Genomic DNA, 24161 nt, shown 5'->3' with positions numbered 1-24161 from the left:
CATGTGAAGAATTGCCTCAGCATTTAAACTAGGAAGAACAAGTAGATTCAGTCAGTTATGATAGTATTCTAATAGGCCAGATGTTAAATGTTGATGTGAAGATGCAGAGAGATCTTTATTCTGTCGAGAACTTGCAGTGGTTATGACTTTTGAGGGACACAATTTGCACACTTTAAAGTTCACGTGCTACATTTGAACTTCCATTTTCAGTCGCTATCTAACTGCTTTCTATCTTTTCTGCATCAATGTAAGGATGGGCAGCTCACTCACTTTCCTGGAAGATATTTTGCAAGTGTTTGATTGTGTTACATCACCCAGTCTGTTGACATTGACATGGGGGCTACAGTTATCATTTGTTTCTGTCATCACGGCTCATTTCCCATGTTCTTTTTAAGTGCATCTGCTTCCTGTCTGGATGATAATAAATTTAGACTAGGGTGTGAACATCTGCTTCCCAGATCAATATGTTGTGGCAAGAACCTGATATCAATATTTGTGTTGGACCATAGGCTTGTAAACCACTTTGGCGGATTCAGAACTTCAGATATGTGTCAGTAGCATGCTTGGTAGCTCCTTCATCTTGGAGTTTTAATTTGTTAGCAATTTTAACTTAAGATTCTGGTATCAAGTTCAAATTATCAGGTGCGCCACTCTCACCTGTACACAAGTTTAAACCTGACACAACTAAAAAAAATAATTATTGTTACTTGTGATGTGACCATCCTTTTTTGATTCATTCAAAATCTATGACCTTTTTAAGGCATAGTGCAGTACTGGCAACAGATGCCCTGAACAGATGGGTCACAACACATGAGCACATATATGCTGAACCTAAATTTGCCTGAATCTAGTTCTTCAGTGGGAATAGATGCATTGCAAGACCTTTGCATTCTCAACAGCATGGCACAGGAAGCTGGCATCAACTGAGAGAACAATCATAGTTTGCAATGTTGAATAGGAGTAACAATCAAAACAAAACAATCTCACTGCCGAGCAATAAAAAGGAAACATCTGAAAACAATCTCGATGCATCAAATTTGCTTAGAGACACCATATGATTGTAGGAAAACAAAGCTATTATTTACGGCATGGTGGAAATTTCCACCAAGGAACAGAATCAACCAAAAGACAAAGTGAACCGGTAAGCCCTGAAGTTGATCACGACAGTGACAAGTGCAAAAATGATATCCCAACTTTAGTCCCTTTTATTAGGATTTCAAGACCTAGAAAAGAAACTTTGGCTCCATGGTGGAAGTAAGACGCTGATCCAGCTTGCGACCGCCTAGTCAGAGGGCTTGACAATGAAGTTCTGGCGGCTGATGGGGTTCATGATGACCGGTGGTCCAGCGGTGCGAGGCCAGGCCTGGAGCTTGGCGTCCGTGGCTTGCTGCCACTCCTTGTCAGTGGCTGTCTTGCAAACGGTACCTGTTTCCAAAGGAAGAAGCTGGTTTAGATCCAAAACTTACAAGATGGCAACCTACAGGCATCTGGTGTAACATGTCACTCACCTCCAAAAATCTTCTTGTCAGAAACAGCCGTGTCGCACACATACGCAATGCCCAAGGAAGCAACCGTCGCGCCAACAACGCATTTGAACGACATTGTTCCTGCACAAACAATGAAACAGGATACAGGTTGTCAAGTCTAATGAATTGATATACAGAAATTATTCAGGCACGTAAAAGTGTCGGAAAACACAGCATGCCAGAAAACGAGCACCCACACTAACACCGTAACACGGCTGCTTTCTTGATTATGATATGCAGACATGAGCACCTATGAGACAGAAAAGTATGACAAAATGCATCCAATACACACAGGGCGGATCATCATGGAAGAGAAGGCGCACGCATACTTTGTGCATCATGTGCAGATAAACCATCCATGATAGCCAAACAGAATGTAGAAACAATGTGTGATCTTGGCCATCCATTTTACATTAGGCGACATATATAATTACTACGCATAAATGATCAGTTTGAAAAAAGAAAAGAAAAGAAATGCACAAATGCAGTGATCAGATATGCCATTTGTCTAACGACTGACACAGAAAATTCAGGTAACAGATCATGATGAAACAAGACAGGCAAATCCCAGCAAGGACAACCAGTCTAATGAAATGCGCCCTAACATTTAACCACGGTTCAATAACGCAGGGAACCACAAGGATCAATCATATGAAACCGCACAACAAATTCCCTCAAATCAAGCCTACTACAAGGCAATACAATTTCACACGCCAAACACATTGCAATATCCATGAATCGCAATGCCAACAATGAGACAGAAAAAACAGCAAAACCGTCCAACACACAGAAGGTGAACCATCATGGAAAAGAAGGGGCATCATGTTGAGTGTATAGATAAGGCATCCACTGTTGCCAAACAGAAGAAGACAAGAAGACAATATGTGATCTCCACCATCCTTAATACATTAGGCAAAATTCATATGATAACTACGTAACGACGGTGAGTATGAAAAAGGATAAAAGAAATGAACAGAAATGCACAGATGCAATGATCAGATATGTCATTTTGTCTATCGAAACACCCACAAATCCATCGCCAATAACACACCCGAGGCAGAAAACGCGGACTAACATACAGGAAGGAACCTGCAGTTTTTAATAACGCAGGGAGCCACACGGATCGCTCATCCGGACAACGGCACCCCAAAATTCTCCCGAATCAAAACCTCAAACATCAAACACACCAAACGCATAGCCGAATCATGGATCGTACCGTCGTACGCAAAAGGAATAGCCAGCCATAGATCTTCAGGTGGAGCTAATAGACTCGGGAGTACCGTCTACGCCTCAAGGTATGATCTCGTAAAGGATCATCGTGCCCTAACCATACGGCGGCGGCCCAAAACAAAAACGCGGTTCCAATCCGGCGCTGGGACGCACGCACGCGCGCGAGGGATCGGCAGGAGCAATTCGCGTTCCTAGAGCGGGGGAAGGGAGGGGAGAGGGTCGACGGGATTGAGATTACCTTGCGATCGGGTTCGTCCGCCGCAGCCGCCGCCGGGGAGAGGGAAGGGAGGAAGGAGGCGCACGCGTGGGGGAGGACAGGAAAGAGAGGGAGAAGGACTGGGCGGACAAAAAATAATAAAGGGTTCCGAGCGAGCCCACTTGACCGCTTCTCCTCCCCGAACCGGGCCGCAGAAGTCTGGGCCGCGTTTACGGAACGGGCTGGCATGCTAATTAACCACGACAGCAGCCCAATTCCACGCGCTCGCGCATACACGCAAGGCTGGTAATGGTATACACTGTCTTATTTATTGTCGTTCTTCAGCAAAAGAAGTACTCGTAGTATACTCTCTTTGTTTCGATTCGATATGTTCATACATCAGTTTGTAGTAAATCAAGCCGTATCAATTTTGATCAGGTTTTTAGAAAGAAAAAAAATACATATGTATACAACATCAAAGTAGTATCATCATGACTATCATCAAATATATTTTCATATTGTATTTGTTTGGTGTTACATATATCTTTTTTACAACTCGATCAAAGTTTTTTTTTAAAGAAAAGAAAAGTAAAGACCGCTGTTGTGCGCTTTGAGTCACCCCAAGAACTTCTAGAGCTGCATACCGATGGTTGTAATGTGACTATTCTCTATCAATAAACCCCCTATTCCATCGGATTTTTCTTTTACCCGGAAGCATATCGGTTACATCGCAATCATCCTTAGACGGGATCGATTCTCAGGAAAAAGAAACAAATTAATCATCCTTAGACGAGCCTAAGACTTCATTTAGTAAAGCATGCAACTTAACTTGTCCTCAATTTGTTCTTGACCGGGCACATACATTTTCTTGGACTCGCTGGTCTTATGAACAAAAGAAAATGAACCAAGGTAACGCGTGAAGAGTAGGACTCGCTGGTCTTATGAAATTTAGTCGGCAGCCCCCCGTTTACACATCAGCTGCAGCTGTCCTAACTGCCCTTCTGATTGTCTCCATCACAAGATCACGTGGAGTGCACTGCCCTTGGACTATACTGCATCGAAAAGTATAAATTTAGCCATGGATCAAGACGGTGGCCCAATTTTCTTTTTTCTTTCTGGACCAACTAACTGCATTTTTACTTAAACGTCCATACACCGCGTCCACAAGCACAACCGCCCGAGCTCCCACCCTCTGCAAGCAGGCCCACTACTTCTCCCACCATCCATACGGGCCCACGCACCAGCCTGAGTCAGATCCGACCGCCCGTTCCACGTTTCCCATATCTCGGTGCCGCCTCGAACAAGCAACCGACCCCCGCACCGACGGCACCCGAACCCAACCCCACCGACAGGTGGGTCCGAAAAAAATATGGCCCCACCATCCAGTCGGTACACGTTACCCAAAGGCGGCGAGGAAAAAGCCGCAAGGAATAAGAAGGCGTTCCAATCCCGGAAACAATTTTTTTCTTTCAATTCGCACCATATTCCCAAGCTCGGATTTTTCTCCTCCATTGCTACCTCGGAGCTGCTGCTTGCTGTCGCACTGCTTGCAGCTGCGGTGGGAGCGTGAGGGGAACCGGGGAGACGGTAGGGGGGGGAGAGATATCAGGGAGGGGAGGCTTGAGGTAGGTGGAGGGTGGGTGGGTGAGGATGGAGAGGAAGGTGGTGGTGGTTTGCGCCGTGGTGGGCTTCCTCGGCGTGCTCTCGGCGGCGCTCGGCTTCGCGGCGGAGGGAACCCGCGTCAAGGTTCGTTTCTCTTCCCAGCCTCAGTCTCTGATTTCCGGGGAACCGCCGGTGCTTTGCTTGGCTGTGCCGCTGCGGCGCGGCGGTTACTCCCCCGGATTGGATTGCCTCGTCTTGCTGTTATAGATCTCGTCTGCCTCGGGGGTCGAGCTCTGAGGAGGGGAGGGAGGCTAGAGATCGGGCGTGCCCTTGTTGAGAGCTTTAGTTGCAGCCTATAGCTCTTCCTACCTAACTACTACCTCGTAGTGGTGTCTCCCTCTCTGCCTGCCTGTGGCGGAAGGATGGGCAGCATCCTTCGTGAACTTGTTCATGTCCTGGAGCTTGGAGTCGACCTTCCTGTTGTGCATTTGCGCATTGGGGATCTTGATACTGATGGTGGATATTACAGTATAGACTTTGTCTTTTTGCGAGGCGATTCGATGTGCTAGGAAAGTGCGGTATTGCTTTAGCTTAGTTGCCATGGATTTCTGCAGGTGTAAGGGCCGCCGAGATCATATATATTCTTAGGTAGAGTGGATATCTGACTTAGTCAGATTGAATCGATTCATTCACCCCCCGCACCCCCAAAATAGTATGTGATTGGATCAGGATTTGTGGAAGTTATCTGTTGTCAGTATAGCTGTTAGCATGTTTAGTAAGGCATCATGCCAAAACTAGTACTAGTTGCCAAAAGATTTGTTACTACTACATGGTGACCATTGCCTGCAAAAAAAGTAATAAGTGCGGTGACTGTTTTGTTTTTGATAAAAGGGAACAGTCGCGAGGTGTGGCTGATTACACCAAAATTAGAGCAGACAATTTGCTTGTTACTACATGGTGATCATTTTTACATGATACATTTAAATCTGCTCTTCCACTTTTAAGGAAGCACGAGGAATCACTTGGTTTATGCTTGGTCGTTGTCGATGCTCAATACAAACACTACTTCTAGGCACATTGTAGCTGTCAATGCTCAATACAAATACTACTGCTTGTAGGCAACCACGTCTTCTATTCTTGAGCACGCACTATTTTATGGAATCATGTATTTTACGTTAAAAAATGGGATATATACTCATAACTCTATTTGTTAACTGTCAAGGATGCTGATTTAATTTGTGTTATTCTTGTAAAGAGTATATGCAACAGAACTCTTCTGTCTTGAAGTTGCTTTACTTTAGAAAAGCAAACGATGAGCAAACAAATTGATATGTGTGATCTAGATAGAAATCTTGCAATGACAGTCGTTATGAAAGTAATATCCTTCTACAATTCCTAAATATAACATGCAATGCTTGATTCATGCAGGTTTCAGATGTGCAAACAAATTCTCCAGGTGAATGCATATACCCAAGAAGCCCAGCCTTAGGCCTTGGGTTAATATCTGCTGTCACCCTTGTGGTTGCCCAGTGTATTATAAATACAGTTGCTGGTTGCATCTGTTGTAAGAGGCATCCGGTTCCCTCGGACACAAATTGGAGTGTAGCTCTGATCTCGTTCATCGTATCTTGGTAATATTCTCCCCAAGAGTTTTCTAATCTGTTTACTCTGTTTCCCATATTTTGAATAATTCATCATCATGTTGTAGTAAGTTCAGATTAACAATTATTATAGGCCTTACAAATTTGTTGAGACGGTAATAAAACTTGAAAGAATCTCGGATATTTCATCTTGAGTTATTGACTGTCATTTTACTATTCTTGATTTGCGGTTATGTTCTGTGCACATTGGTCTTTGGTTGATGCTCACTGTTTTTTGGAAGGATCACACGCGAGTGGTCCATATGATGAGACAATAGAATTAACTTTTTGCATATATCTCTAGTACAAGTAACATCATGAGCCATTCTTCCTTTTCTTCAGAACATTTCGCTATCGTATGGATCCTTGTGAGTTGTGACAATTAATTGGTCTTTGGCTGATGCTCACTGTTTTTGGGAAGGATCACACGCGAGTGGTCCATATGATGATATGATAGAATTAACTTCTTGGATAGATCTCTAGTACAAGTAACATCGTGAACCATTATTCCTTCTCTTCAGAACATTGCTATCCTATTGATCTTTGATATATTTTAGGTAGCATTCATCTGTGCAGAATTCTGCTGCTTGCTTAAAAAATGGATCCTTGACTGCTTCATCTAATCATTGTGCAAAAATCTTCTTTGTTGCTAGTTGTGAAGACTTAGCAACTTTTTGTCCTAACTTCCTGGGGATTGTTACATTTTGCAGGGTCACTTTTATAATCGCGTTCCTTCTCCTGCTGACTGGAGCCGCACTGAACGACCAAAGAGGCGAGGAGAACATGTACTTCGGCAGCTTCTGCTATGTCGTCAAGCCAGGGGTCTTCTCAGGAGGAGCGGTGCTTTCCCTTGCCAGCGTGGCTCTGGCGATAGTTTACTATGTTGCCCTGACATCATCGAAAAGCCCCCCAAGCTGGGGACCTCAGCCAAACCAAGGCATCGCCATGGGCCAACCTGTGATCCCGCCGCAGAGCAGCGAGCCAGTGTTCGTCCATGAGGACACCTACAACCGGCAGCAGTTCCCATGATCAGGAGTTCACCTATCTAAGTCGTTCTGAGGGCCACTCTCATGTGTTATCTTATTATGCTCCCGTGTTTGGTCTGTATAGGCTTGGAGGTTAGAACAATAGCTGTTACCATGCTATTAGCTAGGCTGAGGATTTTTCTTTTGATGGCCTTTTCTTTATCGGGTGCGGCATGCCTGTTTCATCACCATGGATCTTTGATTTCAAATGAACTGGGTAATGTTGAAGTTGATTATCTTGCTTGTCTGAAAGCCTCATGGTTGTACATGATAGATAAAATCATTGATGTGAACTGAATGTCAATGTCAATGTCAGGCTAGCTGCCTGTCCAGTGTGCATGGATGAAACTGGATTCAGAAACAAGAAGCAGCTGACAATTCCTCTGGGTTTAACTTCACCGTCGACGCGAGCTCCTCCCTGAACCTTGCAATGGTGGCACGCACGATCTCATCGGGGCTCACCGTCGAGTCGACCTCGGTGATCCCCTCGGCCTCGTCGATCTGCAGCAGCTCGAGCTGGCTCCTAAGAAGGCTCGCCGGCATGAAGTGGCCCCCTTCCTCCGCCCTCCTGCTCACCCTCTCGGCGATCACCTCCGCCGACGCCTTCAGGCACACAAACTTCACCCTGCAGGCCGCATAGCTCCCTGACCCTGCCTTGTAGCCGCGGTCCCCTTCCCGGAGTATCTCCCTGTATTCATGCCGCAGCGCAGAGCAGCTGACCGCGACGTCCTCGCCGCCGCAGTCCAGCCGCTCCCTGATGGCGCCACTGAGCGACTCCAGCCACGGGAGCCGGTCGGTGTCGGTCAGCGGCACACCTTTGCTCATCTTTGCTGTGTTTTTTTACCATGGACAGGGAAGTTCAGAAACTTCAGAAAGAGCAAATCTCTACAGAAAGATATAATTCGTTTTTTTTAAAACCTTTGTTTGCTTGCGAGTGATAATCGTCTGCCTCGACGAAGCTGCAGCCAAGGGCTTGGGCGAGCATCGCCGCGACGGTCCTGCGATTCCAAATTCACATCGAAACGGTTAATTCATAAGAATTACCACTTACTTAATCTCTCATATGAAGACAAGAGAGTTTAGGTTGTCAGGCAGAACGCAGCTGCTGTTCCTTTGAAGCAGTAAACCCCGTTGTTCTTCACAAAGTAATCAGAGATCCAGAGGGAATAGAATTTGATCTTACGATTTGCCGCAGCCGCTGACTCCCATGATCACGATCGCCAGTCCTGCAAAATCCCCAAATTTCAATTCTTCAACACGGCGGAATTAGCAGCTCAACTCTTTGTTTTCATGGCTGGATCGGCTGTGCCGAGAGGCTGAAAGAGAGGGGAAGAAGAAGACGGACAAGGAGAAGCTTACTGACCTGGAGGAACGAGATCAGAGCCGGCCATGTCGCTCTACTGCCCTCTCCCTCTCTCTCTCTCTCATACAAACACACACACACTCACTCTTCCCTTTCTCTGTCAAGAGAGGCGAATAAACGAGGAAGATGGCGACAGAGAGAAGCCGTTGCTGCTCAATTTCTCAGGGTTGACTCTGTTTCACCATGTTTACTGTCCTGTTTCTCAGATTTCACCAAGATTATATACTCCCTCCGTCCCAAAATTCACGTAAGTTATTTTGGGACGGAGGAAGTATTTCTTTTGCCGTGATTTCTTAACTGAATCTGCTAACAACCGTGTTTTAGGCGAGTTTGCAGGTCAAGCAATTTTATTTTTTTTGGAAGGCAGGTCAAGCAATAATGATAAGTACTGATGACAGCAGATTTCTTTGGTACCAAAGAGAGTAAAGCAGAAAAGTTTGGTGAGCAGAACAACCATGCGGCGTGCACGGTCAGCACGGAAGCTCCTCTTGTCCTGCTCAGATTTCAACATTCAGTTTCGTAGATGGGTAGGCCCTGTCGCTGACTCAGAGCTTACAACAACACATCCCTATCCAACTCTTTGTATGGAAAAACAAAACGGACAGCGCCTAAGATTGGACTTCCTTTCTCACATAGTCTTTTCAGCTTTTAGACTCCGAAACTAGACAAAACTCAAAGTCAACATGGATCGAATTCATCTTCTGATCTAACAGCGACCATTGTGTTTCAGGTCAGTCTGAATCGACGGCATACAGAGTTACAAACAGATACATGTCTACTTTCTGAACAGTCCTGAGCTCTGGAGCGCCTTGCAGTATTCCGAGATGACAGGAGATTTCTTCACCATGTCCCATATCTTCGCCGAGCTTCTCAACCAATCGCGCTCTGAGAGATTCTTTGAGAATGGCCTTGGTGGCCTTGACAAGACCTGCAGAGACAGAAACACATGGCAACGGACTGGCTTATCAGGGTCGAAAACATAACAGAAGCTGTAGACAACAATTGCCATGTCTGACAATTAATTAATTTCTTTTTTCGTGTTCATGGCTTCACGGCTCTAGTGTAAGAAATAATCTAGATGTAATTTCTTGTTCTCAAATCGATTCAACAAGTTCGGGTGTAAGCAAGTAAGGTTCCTATGGCTTTCCAGAATATGGAAGAGAAGGATGGAATATAATGTTTTAAGAATTGCTTCTGCCACTTTGCATAGATATTTTGTTGGGGAAATTTTACGTTGAATTAGGGCAACAGTAACATTAGAATGTTTGTTGCATTCAGGGTTTGACCACACTTTTTTTTTCTATAGCTGGATTTATCTTTCAGTTCTTACAGATATGCAACGGGATCCTTTTTTGTGACGTGCAAAGAATTTGTAAGAATTGCAGGTCAGTTTATTTTTATTCTCCTTTCTAGCATGCGAAATACTAAGTTCGTTAAAGTTCAACTTGCCTAGAGATTAGGACCAAATGGAAGAGTAGCAAACATACCTGATCACGAAGCATCCCTAACATGGATGAGTATGTCCCATACTCAAACTTCGTTGAGTTATCATGTGCTCTTAACGGAAGAAGAAACACGTCCTGTTGACTGGAGCTCAACTCGTCAACTGTCATGCTTGAAGGCACTGAGGAATCAGTATCTGCAGGTGTTGTGCTAGTGCTACCAATGCTCAACGAGGACGGCTCAAAGTGTTCTCCAAGAATCTTCCTTAGAAACATGAGCTTTGAACGAGAAAAGTCATGTTCCCGTAATCTGTTTAATTAGAAAACGACACCAGTCAAATTACTACGAGTAAACGAGTAGGTAACCAAATTAAGTGTCAAAATGGTATGGTATGTGCTCATACCGCAGCAATGCACATGTTTTACCAAAATAGGAAATGCAAAAGATCTATTTGCTCACAAAAATAAAAACAATGAGCATCTGATGACAGGGGAAAAACTTTCCAAGGAAGAGTTTTATGCTCACCTAGCATGCACAAAGCAGACATCAGCCATGAACTCTTCACTGCCTGATTGGTTATCATTTTTGTTTTCCTTTTCTTGCGTAGATGATGAGGTCAACAAAGATGGGTCAGGTATGCTGTTCTTCAGTAAATCAACCTGAAAAATAAACACGATACAACAGCCATTTCACCCTTCCAGAGTACTGACAAATATCACTTGTAGCTTAGGGTCATCAATCACCATGTTTAGAGTTTTCAACCGTACAATATAGTACAAAGATTCCACTCTCTTAAATGTTGAACAAGAGTGTTCTGTCATCAACTATGCATAATAAGCTGAAGAGTGTGACAGATGAAGCAAGTATCCTGAGGAAATTTGCACAATCAATTTGGAAGAAAAATCAAAGATGCGCGGCAAGAATTTAACCAAGGCAAGCTTTCTTTCTTTTTTAAAGAAGAAATCGTCAAGAGATATCGTTCCCAATTGCATGAATCCATATGAAGGGAGGAAAACACAGATAAACAAAATGCAGAAGGAACAGTATCCGTGCATATTATCAATCTGTTCCACTAGCGTCAGAAGGTTGCAGGAATCAAAGAGTAAGGTAAGTACTGCTTGCTCAGTTTTCTTAAAATATCAAATTAGACTACTAGAAAAAAAGTCAAGACACAGATAAACTAGATTATAGCCAGACAACTTACCGTAAGCATGAGGTCCCACATGGAAAAATCATTGATCCCTTCTGATACAACCAACAAAATATTGCAGACAGATGCCAAGAAAACACCAAGCTACAGAAATTCCTTGCAGAAGAACGGAAAATACTGATCAATTATTGGGTATTGCCAAGGTAAGCTAGCATTAGCACAATCAAGTGTAAGAATGGAAGTATAGCATTTACCTGGATTCCCATTAGCTCATGGGCCAGGTCTGCTGGTAATGGATCGCCGCTAAGAACAGGAAGAGTGGATGAACCATCTGGCCTCATCATATCAATTAGGATGGATGGGCTGTACACTGGCTGCAGGACAAGGATTGTATTTGAGAATATTACCAGTAATATGTTTTACTCTAATGTTCTAGAATTTGGAACACAAGATTACAGAGTAAATAACTTCATCTGACCTGAGTGTCGAGGAGTATAACACGTTCATGAGATATCCTGAAGTCAACACCTGAAGTACAGTGCTTTGACATTGCTTTGATTTCCTCAGTTTGTGTAGCAAAGGGAGGATGCATTCCTACAAACAACATTCCCCCGAATGAATTTTGGTTTGCTCAAGTTGGGTACAAAACAAACTGCTAACAGTGTATTTTCTATGCTTCTCAGCAACCCCTTCGACACAAAAAAGCTTTATGGAAGAAGCATAGAAGTTTGACAAACTGCTAACAGTGTATTTTCTATGCTTCTCAGTAACCCCTTCTCACCTTTTAGTTTGCTAAAAGCAATTTTGGTTTGCTGAAGGAGTATAACGTGGAAAAATTAGCAATAATGTTTTTATTATCAACTAAAAGGTGCACCAGCAACTAATGCTTACAGGTGAGTATCATTTGATTTCTCATGTGAGTACGGCAAAGTCAATTTAAACCCCTAGAACAACCATTGGAAGACTGTATGTTTGCTCTCCTGTGTAAAAGGACCCTAGTATAAGTAAAAACAGAACCATAATATACGTAAATGGATATAGTACCAGGTGAGGTTCCATCATATCCATAAAGCTCGTTCATGATGGTTGACTTGCCCACACCAGGTGGACCAATTATCCCAATCACCATGAAATCATTGTTCTCTGTCAAATACTGCAGAAGTAAAAACATGAATACTACTTTCAGATTTTCATGCATGCCATTAAGCAACAAAAAATTCTACATGTCAGGAGTACCATAAATCACACAAATACTTTTGATGGCTTGTTTCTGCTAACTTGACTAATATGGATACTATCCAGAGCTTGGTTTTTCTTCCAACTCTCTTCTAGTTCTAGTGCTGTTGAAAAGTGAAAATAAGAACTACAAGTGTTTATGATCGATGCAGGACATGAAACATTGCACCACGAACCAACAACTTCCTAATCACAAGTTCCCAACAAATCTTGAGAGGAACTTGCTAAACCATGAAGTGGACAACTACAACTGAATGCTGGGAAATAACAACAAGTATGATCACAATCTCACTAATCACGGGAAGCATCTGCTGCAGCCACTTGTAAGCACTATCCAATGCATCTGCTAACCTCACTCGAAACATCGTCATTCTCGAATTAATCAGTGTAAATAAACCCTGGACAGCACGCACAGACACAGAAGAGGAGAGCAGGGCAGGCTTTAGGGATTTAAACGCACCGGGAGGATCTTGTCGGTGTGGACCTCCCACGCGTCGGAGACGAGGCTGAGCGAGCCCGGCTGCGGCCCCTGCCGCGCGCGGCCCCCGCCTCCGCCCTCGTCGTCGGCGCCGGAGGACGATGGCGGCGGCAGCGGCGGCTTCGCGAGGAGGATCTTGGGCGGCGGCGGTGGCGGCGGGTGGGAGGAGGAGGAGGAGCCCCGGTCGCCGGCGCCGGCGAGCTGCTGCTGTCCGGCGGCCATGTCGACGACGACCTGCGTCTCGTTCTCTCGCTGTCGTCTCGTCTCTGCCTCCGTCGAGGCCGAGGGCTTTATGGGCCTTCAGTTCGAGCCCAATCCGGTCCAGGAAGATGCTCTTAACAGGCCCATTACGGGCCCAGTAGTCTGCTGCTTCTTCTTCCCCACCTCTCCTCTGACTCTTTGTTACCCTGTCCTCTCCCCGTCTTCCTCCCCGAAAGCAAAGCGAGACAGCAAGAGCACCGAGCAGAAATCCGCCGCTGAATCAAGCTAGAAGAGAAGCGAATCCCAAGGTAACCATCAGCAAACTGCTCTCCCCTAGTTCCTGACCCGCGTGCGCTTGCTTGCTTCCCTCCGCTCTGAATCTCGTAGCTTTTGACGAGTTAGCTAGATCTTGTGAAAGGAGAGTGCAGGCAGGGTGTGTAGGGAGCAGTTTTGTTTCGAGGATTTGGTAAGCTAGTAGAAATTTCGTCTGGATCGCGGTCGGCTTCTCGTCGAGGGGAAGGAAGAAAGCTCGCTCGTTTCGACCCTGAGTCCTGTGCTAGTGCTAGAGCTAGCTGCTGCTTTGTGTTGGTTCTTGCGATTCAGCAGCAGATCCAGGACTGTGCGAGGTTTCCTCGGCCGAATCAGCTGAGTTAGGCTGCAGCGCTAGGGTTTGCGTAGCTCGGATCCCAGGGAGGAAAAAAAAAGAGCCACATTGGTGCCTTGTTCTTTGGAGCAAGTTAGATTGGTGTCTTGTTCAGGGGCACGGTTGAGGAATCTTGGGTGGAGCAGCATTAATTTAACTGCATGGCTCCACAGTCAATGCTGGTAGATAATAATGACGGTGAAATGTTTCCCCCCTTGGTCAGTCTCGCAGGCTGTCTGATAGGATCACAGGAGTTTGCGATCTTGCAGAGAAGCTGCTCTGAAGCTAATCCTGTCTTTGCGCCGGAAACAATTGCTGCCCTTTTGCTTGTTGCGAGGAGAAATGTGAGCAGCTAGCTATTTTCGGAGGTGCTAGTTTGTTGGTTGGTTTACCGTGTGTTTTCTTTTGCCTCAGGGTTGCAATAGTTAGGGTTAGGTACATAGGTCATACTCCTGTTAACTCACAAGATACAACTTGTGCTATCAGCAACTAAGCATAGATATCGAGGTTGCCATGAGTCAGATTCGTACCGGCTTATTGCAAAAAGAAAAAACTTCCATTCTGGCACTTGCATTTTTAAACTAGTTTTCGTTAATGAAAGATGAAGCTAGACGAATTGGTTGCAAACACAATTGGATCACCTGCTTGTTCGATGCATCATATAGAATGAAATAACAGCTCATGGAACTAATTGCCGCAACAAATTTCATGCGTACTGGTATTCTCAAGGATAACTTGGATATGGAATGACAGGTATTACCTATAATATATTATTTTGTACCTCACTTATTTTTTATATGGTGGTACGTTGAAACATCTCTTTGATCATTGAATGGCGAACTGAATGATCTACATGGTAATTGGTTATTCATCCAATCCAACCATGGCTTGATGGTGCCTGCATTAATTAAACCTGCAACCTATACAAGTTTCCTTCTCTCTGTTGGTAACTCTTATGTTTACTGAATTTGTGCAGGATGTCTGCCAAGTACATAGTCGCCGGCCTTGTTGGCTCATGTGCCATCTCATATGCTTGCGACTACATTGTTTCCCAGAAGAAGATCTTCGGTGGTATGTAGGATGTCTTACCTCTGATTCCCATCGTGAATTCACAGCAGAGTCAACATTACATTCTTGGTGCTTCTGCAAAGAGTATCCACAAACCATCTCCTTTATGTTAATTATATTATGATCATGTCACTCCTTGACCAGGCACCATACCAGGGACTGTGTCTGACAAGGAGTGGTGGCAGGCGACAGAGAAGAGGTTCCAGGCATGGCCTCGCACCGCTGGTCCGCCGGTCATCATGAACCCCATAAGTCGCCAGAACTTCATCGTGAAGGACCTCAACCCCTGAGGCCTGATACCGTGAGGTAAAGCAACCATCTAGCAACGCCACACACCATCGCACCACTTGACCGAACTAAGCCCCCACACAATTTGCTGCGGCATCAGATTCCATGGTGCTGATTCTAGAACTTCTTCCACTTCATGGTTTCAGGTTCGTGGCCGGAAGCTCACGCTGAAGGCTTCTTCTGAACTGGGCTGGGCCGAAGTGGCGATTGTCTGTGTTGCTACAACCTTCTTTTCTGTGCTGCAATCTTAAGGCTACTCTGTCTTAATAATAAAACAGTACTCTTACCTTACCTCTATGGCAGTCTGGCATGTTTTGCTTTTAGACTTTTGCCATCATGGCATGGACATGATGTGTTCTTATGCAGTATCCTCTGGTACTACTCTGTGATTTTGTGAGCTGCAACGAGGATATATATATATATATATGCCTTGCAAAAAGGAATTTATTTTACACCCTTCTTCTAACACTAGCATCCAGATGGCATGGAAGCTGTTGTGCTTTACTATTATTTTAGCTAGCATCTCATGGTTTTCTTAAGAAGCTTCTCTCCTCTTTGCCCAGTGATGCTGATTGCTGAGGCTGATGCCATTTGTCAGAGATGTGGCAATATTTTGTCAGATGGTTTGGAAAGTCTTTTGTCCAGGCATTTGGTATTATTATTTTTCTGATGAAAGCACAGGCATGTGTATGCCCCTTTCTGGTGAGATCTGGCGGCGGACTATATTCTGGTTAGCTGTTCTTTCTTATCCTGTTGGACGTTTATCTGTGATTTGTTGGGATTTTTTATTTCTCATTTGTGCTGTGCATGGATGAACTAGGCTCAGGTGCATCTCTTTTTGCCTGAAAATTGTTCAAGCTAGGCTCCTAAGCATGAAACAGAGATAAATGCAAACATCAAGGTAAACGTCAATTATACAATGCTAAGGGTATTTCAACATGTAACAAACAACACATGCCAATACAAGAGGTTGAATAAATGCAAGCATCAAACAAGGAAAGGGAAGGAAGACATCAATTTGTATTGAGATTTGAGTGTAGCTTTGCTGAACCTATCAGTGTGGTGTGAGTTTTTAAATACAGTGGGCGTGTTCCTGAACTTGTAAAAATATAGTGGGTGTGTTCCTGTTAGCAGCTGCAGCAAATGTGGAAAACTTTGAGGATCAATGGCGTATACTTTCTTCCGTTATATTTGTTCAGGAAAGGATGTGTACCTCATAAGCATGCCTTGGATGTTCTGGTTACTGGTTTATGCTGCATAGGCGTGGTTGTCGAAGCATATAGGAGTCTCCGGGAGATGATCGAAATGGGAATGGCACCTACAGAGCGTGCATTTAGGGTTTTGGAAGTGTTTTTGAAATGGGAATGGCACCTCTTGGTTCTGCTATCATGACCAGAGTCCATAAACATAAAATCGGACATTTTTCCCTACTGAGTCTCCGCACCCATGCTGCCGCCGGGCAACTGGTCGTTGGAACTAGGATACTTGTGAAGCTTGGCCCGGTGCTAGAAAGAAACACATATGAACCTCGGCTGGTCTTCAAGCGCGTGCTGCAACTGTGTCTTCAGTTCGGTATAACTTGTACCCAACAGCAATGTTGAGTGTTGACGTAACCTCTTTATCTAGGTTTGCTAAGCATTCATCTCCCGATGTCTCCTATTCTCAACCTAGCACGTGCATGTTCCTTCTCCGTGTGCCGTTCTATATATGTGTGTTGGAGAGAAAGGTGATGGAACTGCCCGAGACAGGGAGATCGAACACATGAAATATATAGGTCATATATAAAAGAGCTAGCCATTTACGTATATATGATTTTTTTTCGCAAAATCATTTATGTATGTTCAATACATGTATCTTGTGGTTGATGGGAACATATATTTATTTCAGATCAAGTTTGGTGAGATATCTTTACACCTGACGCCTTCACATATTATGGCCATCATGCATATCTCCAACATTATAAAGATCCAACTCCTTAATTAAATTCCCTGGTTATTGAATTTTTTTACGTGCGTATAATGGCAAGTTCTGAAGTGAACAACCGAAGGTACTTCTGAAATGTTATAAAATTTGTTCAAGGATTCAGGCACCCAGGTGCTTATCTGCCACCCGAAACATAGTTGCTACACGCATGTACAGTGTACTATTACACCACAAAAATCGATCTGGTAGTCTGTGGGTTTGGAAGCAAACAATTAGATTCGTGTATAGATTAGTATAAGTTGGCGTTGGTCCGATGGATAAGAAAATATTCATTGGATGGTGCTATGTCACGTGCGATATGTATACACATTGTTTCTCTTTTACTCGAAGGGAAATCAAGAGAGAATACAGAGTTATTCTTCACGTGGAACTATTAGAATCAGTGTTATCTATAGAGTAAATTTCACAGAACCACACTTTTTGTGATAGTTGTCTCACAAAACCACATTTGTTTATAATAGTCTCACAAAACCACAATTTTTGGGGCAGCTGGTCCCAAAGAACCCTAATCTCGAATATTAAGCGGGTTGATAGTGTTTTTGACAACCTGGGACCACAAGTCAGATGCCACGTCATCTTCCCCGACCTGTTTTCGACGCCACGTCAGTTTCTGTCGGGTGGGGAATTTGGGGGGTCGCCTGAAATGGTGGTAATTGACACCTTAACGGGTCGGGTAGAAACACCCTCTGACTTGTGGCCACCGGGTAGTCGGAAATACCATCAACCCGCTTAATTATCGAGATTGGGGTTTTCTGAAACCAGCTGCTTCAAAAGTTATGGTTTTGTGAGACTATTACGAACAACTGTGGTTTTGTGAGACAACTGTCACAAAAAGTGTGGTTCTGTGAAATTTACTCTTATCTATAATACACATCAGAGAATGCAGAGATTATAGACACATCAGAACCAGCCCCAATCGGTTTTTATTGCCACCGATGAAGAGCTTGGCCTGGTGGTCCGGATTAAAGCGAGACATCGCAGAATTCATTGCCTTGTGCGATGTGTGCAGCAGAGTTAAGGCAGAGCACTAGAAACCAGCAGGATTGCTAAGACCATTGCCAATACCAGACTGGAAGTGGGATAAAATAGGCATGGACTTCATCACCGGTTTACCGAGAACCAGATCAGGATATGACTCTATATGGGTAGTGGTTGACTGCTTGACCAAGGTTGCCCATTTCATACCGGTGAAGACCACTTATACAAGTGCTCAATTAGCGAAGCGCTATATGTCCAGGATTGTGTGCTTGCACGGAGTGCCCAAGGAGATAGTTTCAGACAGAGGTACCCAATTTACCTCCAGATTTTGGGGACAATTACACGAGTCTCTGGGCACAAGACTAGAGTTCAGCACAGCTTTTCATCCGCAAACGGATGGACAGACCGAAAGGGTAAATCAGATCCTTGAGGATATGTTGAGAGCTTGCGCTCTAGATTATGGCTCTAGTTGGGATGACAATCTACCGTATGCAGAATTCTCTTATAACAACAGTTTCCAGACCAGCATTGGGATGTCACCGTTTGAAGCGCTATACGGCAAGAAGTGCAGAACACCATTGTTATGGGATGGAGTAGGGAACCGCAGCCTATTCGGTTCCGACCTGATAAAGGATGCCGAGGAAAATGTCAGACTAAATCGAGACAGACTAAAAGTAGCTCAGTCAAGGCAGAAGAGCTTTAAACCCTTGTAACTTTTAAACCACTGGGCCAAATTTAACAAATTTTACCTTTCTGGAAATCTCTCAACATGTAGAATCTTTTGGCACTGTTTAAATTTAAATTTGAATCTTTGAACCACAGTGTATTTACAGAAAGGTTTTTAATGCCATTTAATTCATAACTAATTAATTAGAAATCTTTTTTAGTTGAAACCAATGCCCAAAAATTTGTTTAAATGTCCTCTGTCCATTGGGAAATAAAAATAAATATTTTGAATTAAATTTTTTGGCTGATGCCAATAAAACCCTTAATTAGAATTTTAAATCAATTGTTTTGCCTTTGTTTTAAAACCTACTGTATTAGTTTTAAATTGCTAATAATTTGGACCAGATTTATGATCTAGTTGATCACCCAAATAAAATAAATCAAATCATGTCACATGCTTGCATCGCATCATGGCATATTTTTCCTTGTATTGGATCGTGTGTTTATATGTGTGTATGTTTGCTTCGTTTAGATTATCCGGAGAGCAACGTGTGTGTTGTGAAGAGTATAACTCAAAACTACCGTGACAAAGGCAAGTTCACTTTGATCATTTCACCTATTATTTTACTATGCACTAGATGTTTTATTAGTTGCATTGTTAGGAATATTACTGTACCTATGCTAGCTATGATTCTCCTAGTAGTATAGGATACCCCTGCCATGTCCTTACCACCAATCGCCAACGTAGGTAGTCAAATGCTATGCTATGTTAGTATTTGAGGGTGGTATTATTACAATATGTTATCATTGTCATGGAGGAGTAAATTTTGGAAACTTGGCAAAACAACCCCAACGAATCATCCTGTGTGGGCTGCTTTGAGGATTTGGGATGTTATGCGACGTCAGGTTCATTCTATGGGTCCCTCTGAGTTGAGTCTCCGTGGATTCGGAGATGGATCGTCCATGGACGTCTCCCCGTGGATTCAGGGAACGCTTGCGTCGCAAATGTGGAATGCCACCTGGGGTACCCGAGACTGGACTAGTTTTCCTGTTTAGTAGCTTCCAGTACAACCACAATGCTAAATGGGCTCTGGCTTGATGGAGTAAGACATATGATCCTGGATCCGAAGGATTGTGCAGATGTAGCCGTGTAGGTGGGAACGTAGGTCCCTCAGGTGGTCTGGGTGACTATGGTCTAAAAATTCTTGTAATCGACGCCGTTGCTACTCTATCCTGAGGACAGCAAGGGATTAACCCGTCGGTTTCTTGTGGGTAAAGTGTACAACCTCTGTAGAGTGTCAAACTAAGTACTTAGCCATGTCCCCGGTTACGGACAATTATGAGCAACTAGATATGGGGGCTGTAAGGAAGGTCTCACTCACTCCAATTTCTTAAATAAAATGAATGGTTTGAACAGGATAGGGGCACTTGATGTATCTACTCAATGTGCTCTAGGTTAATAGGAGCATGGGTGTTTCTACCCCGTGTCCAATAGTGTTAAAACTATTTGTTAAAATCATAGGATGATACATTGATGCTTTAATGCAAATAGCCAAACCCCACTTTGCCCAATACTGCATATACTTGACAGGATCTGTTATAACCCTTTTGTGAACTTGGCAATACATTCAATGTATTGACCGCCTAGTGGCTACAACGTTTAAATGTTGCAGGTGAACCAGGTAAAAAGTGAGGTACGAAATGTTAGGGTTGTGAGTTTACATTCCAACATGTTTCGACTGTGGAGTTGTTATGAGACTCCTGCATCTTCTGATTTCCGCTGCAAGGTTTTATTTTCTTCTGAGCTAACCCATGAGGTTATGCAATATGTAAGGTTCTGGATCAATGCGATGTAATATACCTTTGATCTTTGTATCTTGATATTACATCTTGAAACTGTGTGTGCTACCGAGTCGATCCAGGGACTAGCACTATAAGCACAGAGATCGAACCCAGTATGGGGGCGATCGCTTCAAGTGGTAACCCAACCTATGTGATCGGAGATCCGGTGAAGTAGGATCTGGGAAAAACGAAGCTATCGGTATAACAGAGGAGAGTATGTTATAACCCTCTCTATGTGAAGATGTACGACTCTCAAATTGCTGTAAGGCAGGTTGGCGAAATGTCTTAATGTGTTCATTGCGGCTATGAGTAGCAAAAGATGCTGTCCTACAGAGTATTTTTGAAAGAACACACCTATATGAGTCCGACTGTCTAACGTTGCAGTCTATGAGATTTGGGTGATCTCTAGTAACTCATGAAGAGACCACGGAGTACGACGCATATGCTTCACCCGCGAGGTAGACTACTGATAGCCCAGTACTGGTTGACTTTGAGTGAAATCTATTTCACGCCAACTTGCAATTCAAGGCTTAGTTCATTGTGAGTGTGGATGGATGTAATTTGAGATCTAGGTATTTGAGATCTGGTGGGGGATTGTTAGAATTTGAGTTGTGGGCCTAATTAGCCCAAGCCCAATTTTAATAAATTCTGAAAAATCTCAAAGGCCCATTCATGAAGTGGGATCAGGGGAGTGGAAAGGGAATAGTCCCATCTTGCTAGTTGAGAGTGAGTGAGACCAACATATAAGGGATGTTGTTTCTCACCTATTGAGTAAGTGAGCAAGGAAAATCCCCACGCGCGCTCCTCCTCCTCCTCCTCCTCCGCTCGCCTCACCATGACGTGCGCCGCATGGATCGATTTCAAGTCGGGCCGGGCCGGGCCTCTTATTTTTTGTCACACGCGTGAGGTATTTTTTGGAATCTGTTACGGACGCGTGCAGATTTTGTGGAGTCGGTTCAGGTTTCCTAAACCGAACCGACCTATACCTGCGTGACTATATATACAGCCGCCCGTCCCTCCGATCGGTATGCAACACAACCGCGCTAGGGTTTCGCCCGTCTCTCGCTTTTGCGCCGTCGTCGTAGTCTACTCCATCCCGAGCACCGGCGTGCACCAGTGATCGGGAGAGCAGGTCTCCGGAACCTTTCGCCTTTGCGATCCTGTACGGGAGAGGGCGAATAAGGTTTTTGGGAAGCGCTCCGCGCAACTGCTCGCTTCCCTGCAACCACGGGTCGTCTGCTTTCTCGATTCGGCGGGTGCGCGACGCGCCTTCTTCTTCTTCGTCAGCAACTTCGTCAAGCGAACGTAACAGCAACGGCTTGCTCTCCACTGCAACAGTACGTACATTGTGATTCGATCTGTTGTTTAGTTATGATCTGCGAGTTCATATTGCTGTTCGTTGGGCTGTTTAATACTTCTAGTATTTTCGAGATGCATCTGCTAGTTGCTACTGTCGTCATGAACAATACTCCGGAATTATTCATTGAATTGTTATTCTTGAAATTGCTTATTTTTTCAACAGTTAAGGCTCGACTCGTTAAACTCGTTATGCTTAACGAGTTAAAACTCAAGTTCGACTCGGTTCGTTAAAAGCTCGCGAGCACTTGCGAGCGCTCGTTAAAGCTCGTTAGATGACAACATCTACTCTTGCGGGTAGCGATCGTGTTGGTTGTTTTAGTTGTGTTTGCTATCTTGCAATTGGATGTGTGGATGATGGCAGGTGGCAGCGTTCCTCTTCTTCGACTATGTTGGATGAAGTTGACGGCGTCGAGTTCTGGTGACCACAGGGAAGATCCCCGGCGGACGTGCCAGAAAGTCTCGGTGTCGTTGCTTGTGACGGTCCGGTTCGTCAGCTCAGAAAGCATCCTTGTATGCGAATGTGCTCTCCTAGATATTGGCATGGCGGTTGTTCGCCCCTTTTTTTCGGCGCTGCCATGGTGGCGTTGGAGGATGTGGGTGGATGACGGTTCGGCGAGGCACAAGTTTTTACAAGAGGAGAATATTTTATTTTATTTTCTTCTTGAGGGTATTTTTTGCAAAGTTGCTTGACTATCATATTTGTCTTGTGTCGTGACTATATATGTAATCCCGGTAAACGGATTGTCTAACGTGGCTGCTTCAAAAGAAAAACTTATCCCGTATAAACAAGCACTGCTGCTAGGACGTCCAAAAAGCATTCTAGAAAGAAAAAGGACGTCGAAAAAAAATACGCAGGTTTTTACCAAGCAGTTGTGTGAGCAAAAGATTTTTTTTTTTACCGAAAAGACTACACGTACGAACAGCTCTAAAAAATTACCGAAGCCGTTATGCCAGCCGGGCATGCCAGCTGGCATGGCGCCGCCGCCACCAGAGATCGCGTGATGGATCTTCCTTCCTTTCCATATAAGAGCGGCACCCGGCGATCGATCGCAGCACCACACCTGGCCGATAGAAGCACCGCCCGCCACCGACGATCCATTCGCAAGCAGCCGCGCGAGCCCCGCCGCCTCCACCATCCGCAAGGAGCAGCGCGAGCCCCGCCGCCTCCACGCACCATGTCTAAGAAGACGTTGCTTCAGGAGCTGCGGAAGGCAGTCAGAGAGATATATGCGTTCGCCTTGGAAAACGGCGCGAGAGCTGCGATCCAGGCTCTGGCGCAGTGGATCCGGAGCCCGGCGGCTGCTCCGGTTGACACGCCGCCGACGGTGCTGCCCCAAGCCCCGGCGATCCTCTACCAGCCTGCCGCCGAGCTCGGGCTTCCCACCGTCATCCGCGCCGCGCCGGTGGAGCCCCGGCTGGGTCCCGTTCTACGATGCGAGGTGACGCCTACGCCGACGCCGACGCCGACGCCCGACGCCGACCCGACCCCGGCCCCGACGCCCGACCCCAAGCCCGAGCCGACGCGGGTCGAGGACTCCGATCTCTACCGCATGGTCGCGGAGCAAGCGCTGCTGCTCGTTCTGGGGTACCTCGCGAACCGCTACTCGACGCGCGGCAATTGATTTCTTCGTCCGCGGTGAGCTCCCGGAGCAAGTCCTAGGCGCTGCAAGGTTCTCGCCAAGTAACAAGGTTCTCTGCGTGGATTCTTTGATCGATTCTTTTCCAAAACTCGTGCCGCCCATTTCGCATGCATTTGGCAGTTTGAACTATTAACAGGGCACTTGCAAAACTTGTTGGTTTATCATTCACATCGATGCTACTAGTTCTTTGGTGATTATATGGGTTTTGGTGATTCGGAGCATTATATTCGAACCTTTACTGCTACTACGTTCTTTTCTGTCTGGTTGGTGTATGTGCAGTAATATTAGTAGTCCATGGAGCCTGCCCTGTTTTATCTGCAGCTTGCCGAGCCATGGAGCGCTGGCCCTGTTTCGGAGCCTGGCCGGCCGCCTCCATGTAAGTCAAGTAGGAGATGCGTTTCTTTCTTGTTCCTTTAATTTGCGATGGCGATGGATGCCGCGACCAGCTGGAGCCCCTTTCTTCAAGGACGCCGGTGCGTGCATGCACGCCACGGTCTACGTACCGTGATGCCGTCTTGGGCACGCGCGCGTCCTTGAAGAAGCGGTGGCCGGCTCTGGTTGCGCCAGCCTAGCCAGCGACCGAGCTCGCCGTTGGGTTGGTAGC

The 24161-nt window shown here is 45.1% G+C and overlaps 5 protein-coding genes across 6 annotated transcripts; 2 read left to right on the top strand and 3 right to left on the bottom strand.

Annotated features, from left to right (window-relative positions):
* Window positions 1-859: 859 nt before the first annotated feature.
* LOC100841362 lies at window positions 860-3102 on the bottom strand. Its single transcript, XM_003557119.4, has 3 exons — window positions 2995-3102; window positions 1509-1607; window positions 860-1425 (listed from the first exon to the last, which is right to left on the bottom strand). Exons 2-3 carry the CDS (start codon window positions 1600-1602, stop codon window positions 1283-1285), a joined length of 237 nt encoding a protein of 78 aa, XP_003557167.1. The 5' UTR covers window positions 1603-1607; window positions 2995-3102; the 3' UTR covers window positions 860-1282.
* Window positions 3103-4542: 1440 nt separating this feature from the next.
* Window positions 4543-7471, top strand: LOC100840758. Its single transcript, XM_003557117.4, has 3 exons — window positions 4543-4698; window positions 5983-6185; window positions 6905-7471. The coding sequence occupies exons 1-3, from the start codon at window positions 4603-4605 to the stop codon at window positions 7221-7223; spliced, it is 618 nt and encodes a 205-aa protein (XP_003557165.1). The 5' UTR covers window positions 4543-4602; the 3' UTR covers window positions 7224-7471.
* Window positions 7472-7480: 9 nt separating this feature from the next.
* On the bottom strand, window positions 7481-8951 carry LOC100840455 (gluconokinase). The gene is made up of 4 exons (XM_003557116.4): window positions 8583-8951; window positions 8403-8445; window positions 8138-8217; window positions 7481-8049 (listed from the first exon to the last, which is right to left on the bottom strand). Exons 1-4 carry the CDS (start codon window positions 8608-8610, stop codon window positions 7574-7576), a joined length of 627 nt encoding a protein of 208 aa, XP_003557164.1. The 5' UTR covers window positions 8611-8951; the 3' UTR covers window positions 7481-7573.
* A 216-nt stretch (window positions 8952-9167) lies between these two features.
* On the bottom strand, window positions 9168-13251 carry LOC100840148 (protein SMG9). The gene is made up of 8 exons (XM_003557115.4): window positions 12872-13251; window positions 12220-12328; window positions 11654-11769; window positions 11430-11549; window positions 11230-11319; window positions 10551-10684; window positions 10070-10334; window positions 9168-9510 (listed from the first exon to the last, which is right to left on the bottom strand). Exons 1-8 carry the CDS (start codon window positions 13109-13111, stop codon window positions 9358-9360), a joined length of 1227 nt encoding a protein of 408 aa, XP_003557163.1. The 5' UTR covers window positions 13112-13251; the 3' UTR covers window positions 9168-9357.
* Window positions 13252-13254: 3 nt separating this feature from the next.
* Window positions 13255-16277, top strand: LOC100841062. 2 transcript variants are annotated; one of them, XR_729711.3, is made up of 5 exons: window positions 13255-13398; window positions 14710-14804; window positions 14946-15107; window positions 15236-15819; window positions 15910-16277. XR_729711.3 is itself a non-coding variant. In XM_010229774.3 (4 exons), exons 2-3 carry the CDS (start codon window positions 14711-14713, stop codon window positions 15089-15091), a joined length of 240 nt encoding a protein of 79 aa, XP_010228076.1. In that variant the 5' UTR covers window positions 13261-13398; window position 14710; the 3' UTR covers window positions 15092-15107; window positions 15236-15541. The 2 variants fall into 2 exon arrangements, 1 of the variants encoding a protein (XP_010228076.1); XM_010229774.3 differs by lacking the exon at window positions 15910-16277 and having other exon boundaries at window positions 13261-13398; window positions 15236-15541.
* Window positions 16278-24161: the final 7884 nt, after the last annotated feature.

This window comes from Brachypodium distachyon, chromosome 1 (genome assembly GCF_000005505.3).
Source record: "Brachypodium distachyon strain Bd21 chromosome 1, Brachypodium_distachyon_v3.0, whole genome shotgun sequence".
In the NCBI taxonomy this organism is placed as follows: domain Eukaryota; kingdom Viridiplantae; phylum Streptophyta; class Magnoliopsida; order Poales; family Poaceae; genus Brachypodium; species Brachypodium distachyon.
The sequence above is the reverse complement of the archived record's forward strand: the minus strand, read 5'-3'. Positions and strand labels throughout refer to the sequence as shown.

Coding starts and splice junctions, on each gene's coding strand:
- LOC100841362 (XM_003557119.4), bottom strand. CDS start 1,602: ATGTCGTTCAAATGCGTTGTTGGCGCGACGGTTGCTTCCTTGGGCATT. Junction 1,426..1,508: donor TGACAAGAAGATTTTTGGAG/GTGAGTGACATG, acceptor CTTTGGAAACAG/GTACCGTTTGCAAGACAGCC.
- LOC100840758 (XM_003557117.4), top strand. CDS start 4,603: ATGGAGAGGAAGGTGGTGGTGGTTTGCGCCGTGGTGGGCTTCCTCGGC. Junction 4,699..5,982: donor CGGAGGGAACCCGCGTCAAG/GTTCGTTTCTCT, acceptor TGATTCATGCAG/GTTTCAGATGTGCAAACAAA. Junction 6,186..6,904: donor ATCTCGTTCATCGTATCTTG/GTAATATTCTCC, acceptor TACATTTTGCAG/GGTCACTTTTATAATCGCGT.
- LOC100840455 (XM_003557116.4), bottom strand. CDS start 8,610: ATGGCCGGCTCTGATCTCGTTCCTCCAG. Junction 8,446..8,582: donor CTCTGATCTCGTTCCTCCAG/GTCAGTAAGCTT, acceptor GGGATTTTGCAG/GACTGGCGATCGTGATCATG. Junction 8,218..8,402: donor GTCAGCGGCTGCGGCAAATC/GTAAGATCAAAT, acceptor TTGGAATCGCAG/GACCGTCGCGGCGATGCTCG.
- LOC100840148 (XM_003557115.4), bottom strand. CDS start 13,111: ATGGCCGCCGGACAGCAGCAGCTCGCCGGCGCCGGCGACCGGGGCTCC. Junction 11,320..11,429: donor ATGAGCTAATGGGAATCCAG/GTAAATGCTATA, acceptor GAATTTCTGTAG/CTTGGTGTTTTCTTGGCATC. Junction 10,335..10,550: donor GTCTGCTTTGTGCATGCTAG/GTGAGCATAAAA, acceptor CTAATTAAACAG/ATTACGGGAACATGACTTTT.
- LOC100841062 (XM_010229774.3), top strand. CDS start 14,711: ATGTCTGCCAAGTACATAGTCGCCGGCCTTGTTGGCTCATGTGCCATC. Junction 14,805..14,945: donor CCAGAAGAAGATCTTCGGTG/GTATGTAGGATG, acceptor CTCCTTGACCAG/GCACCATACCAGGGACTGTG.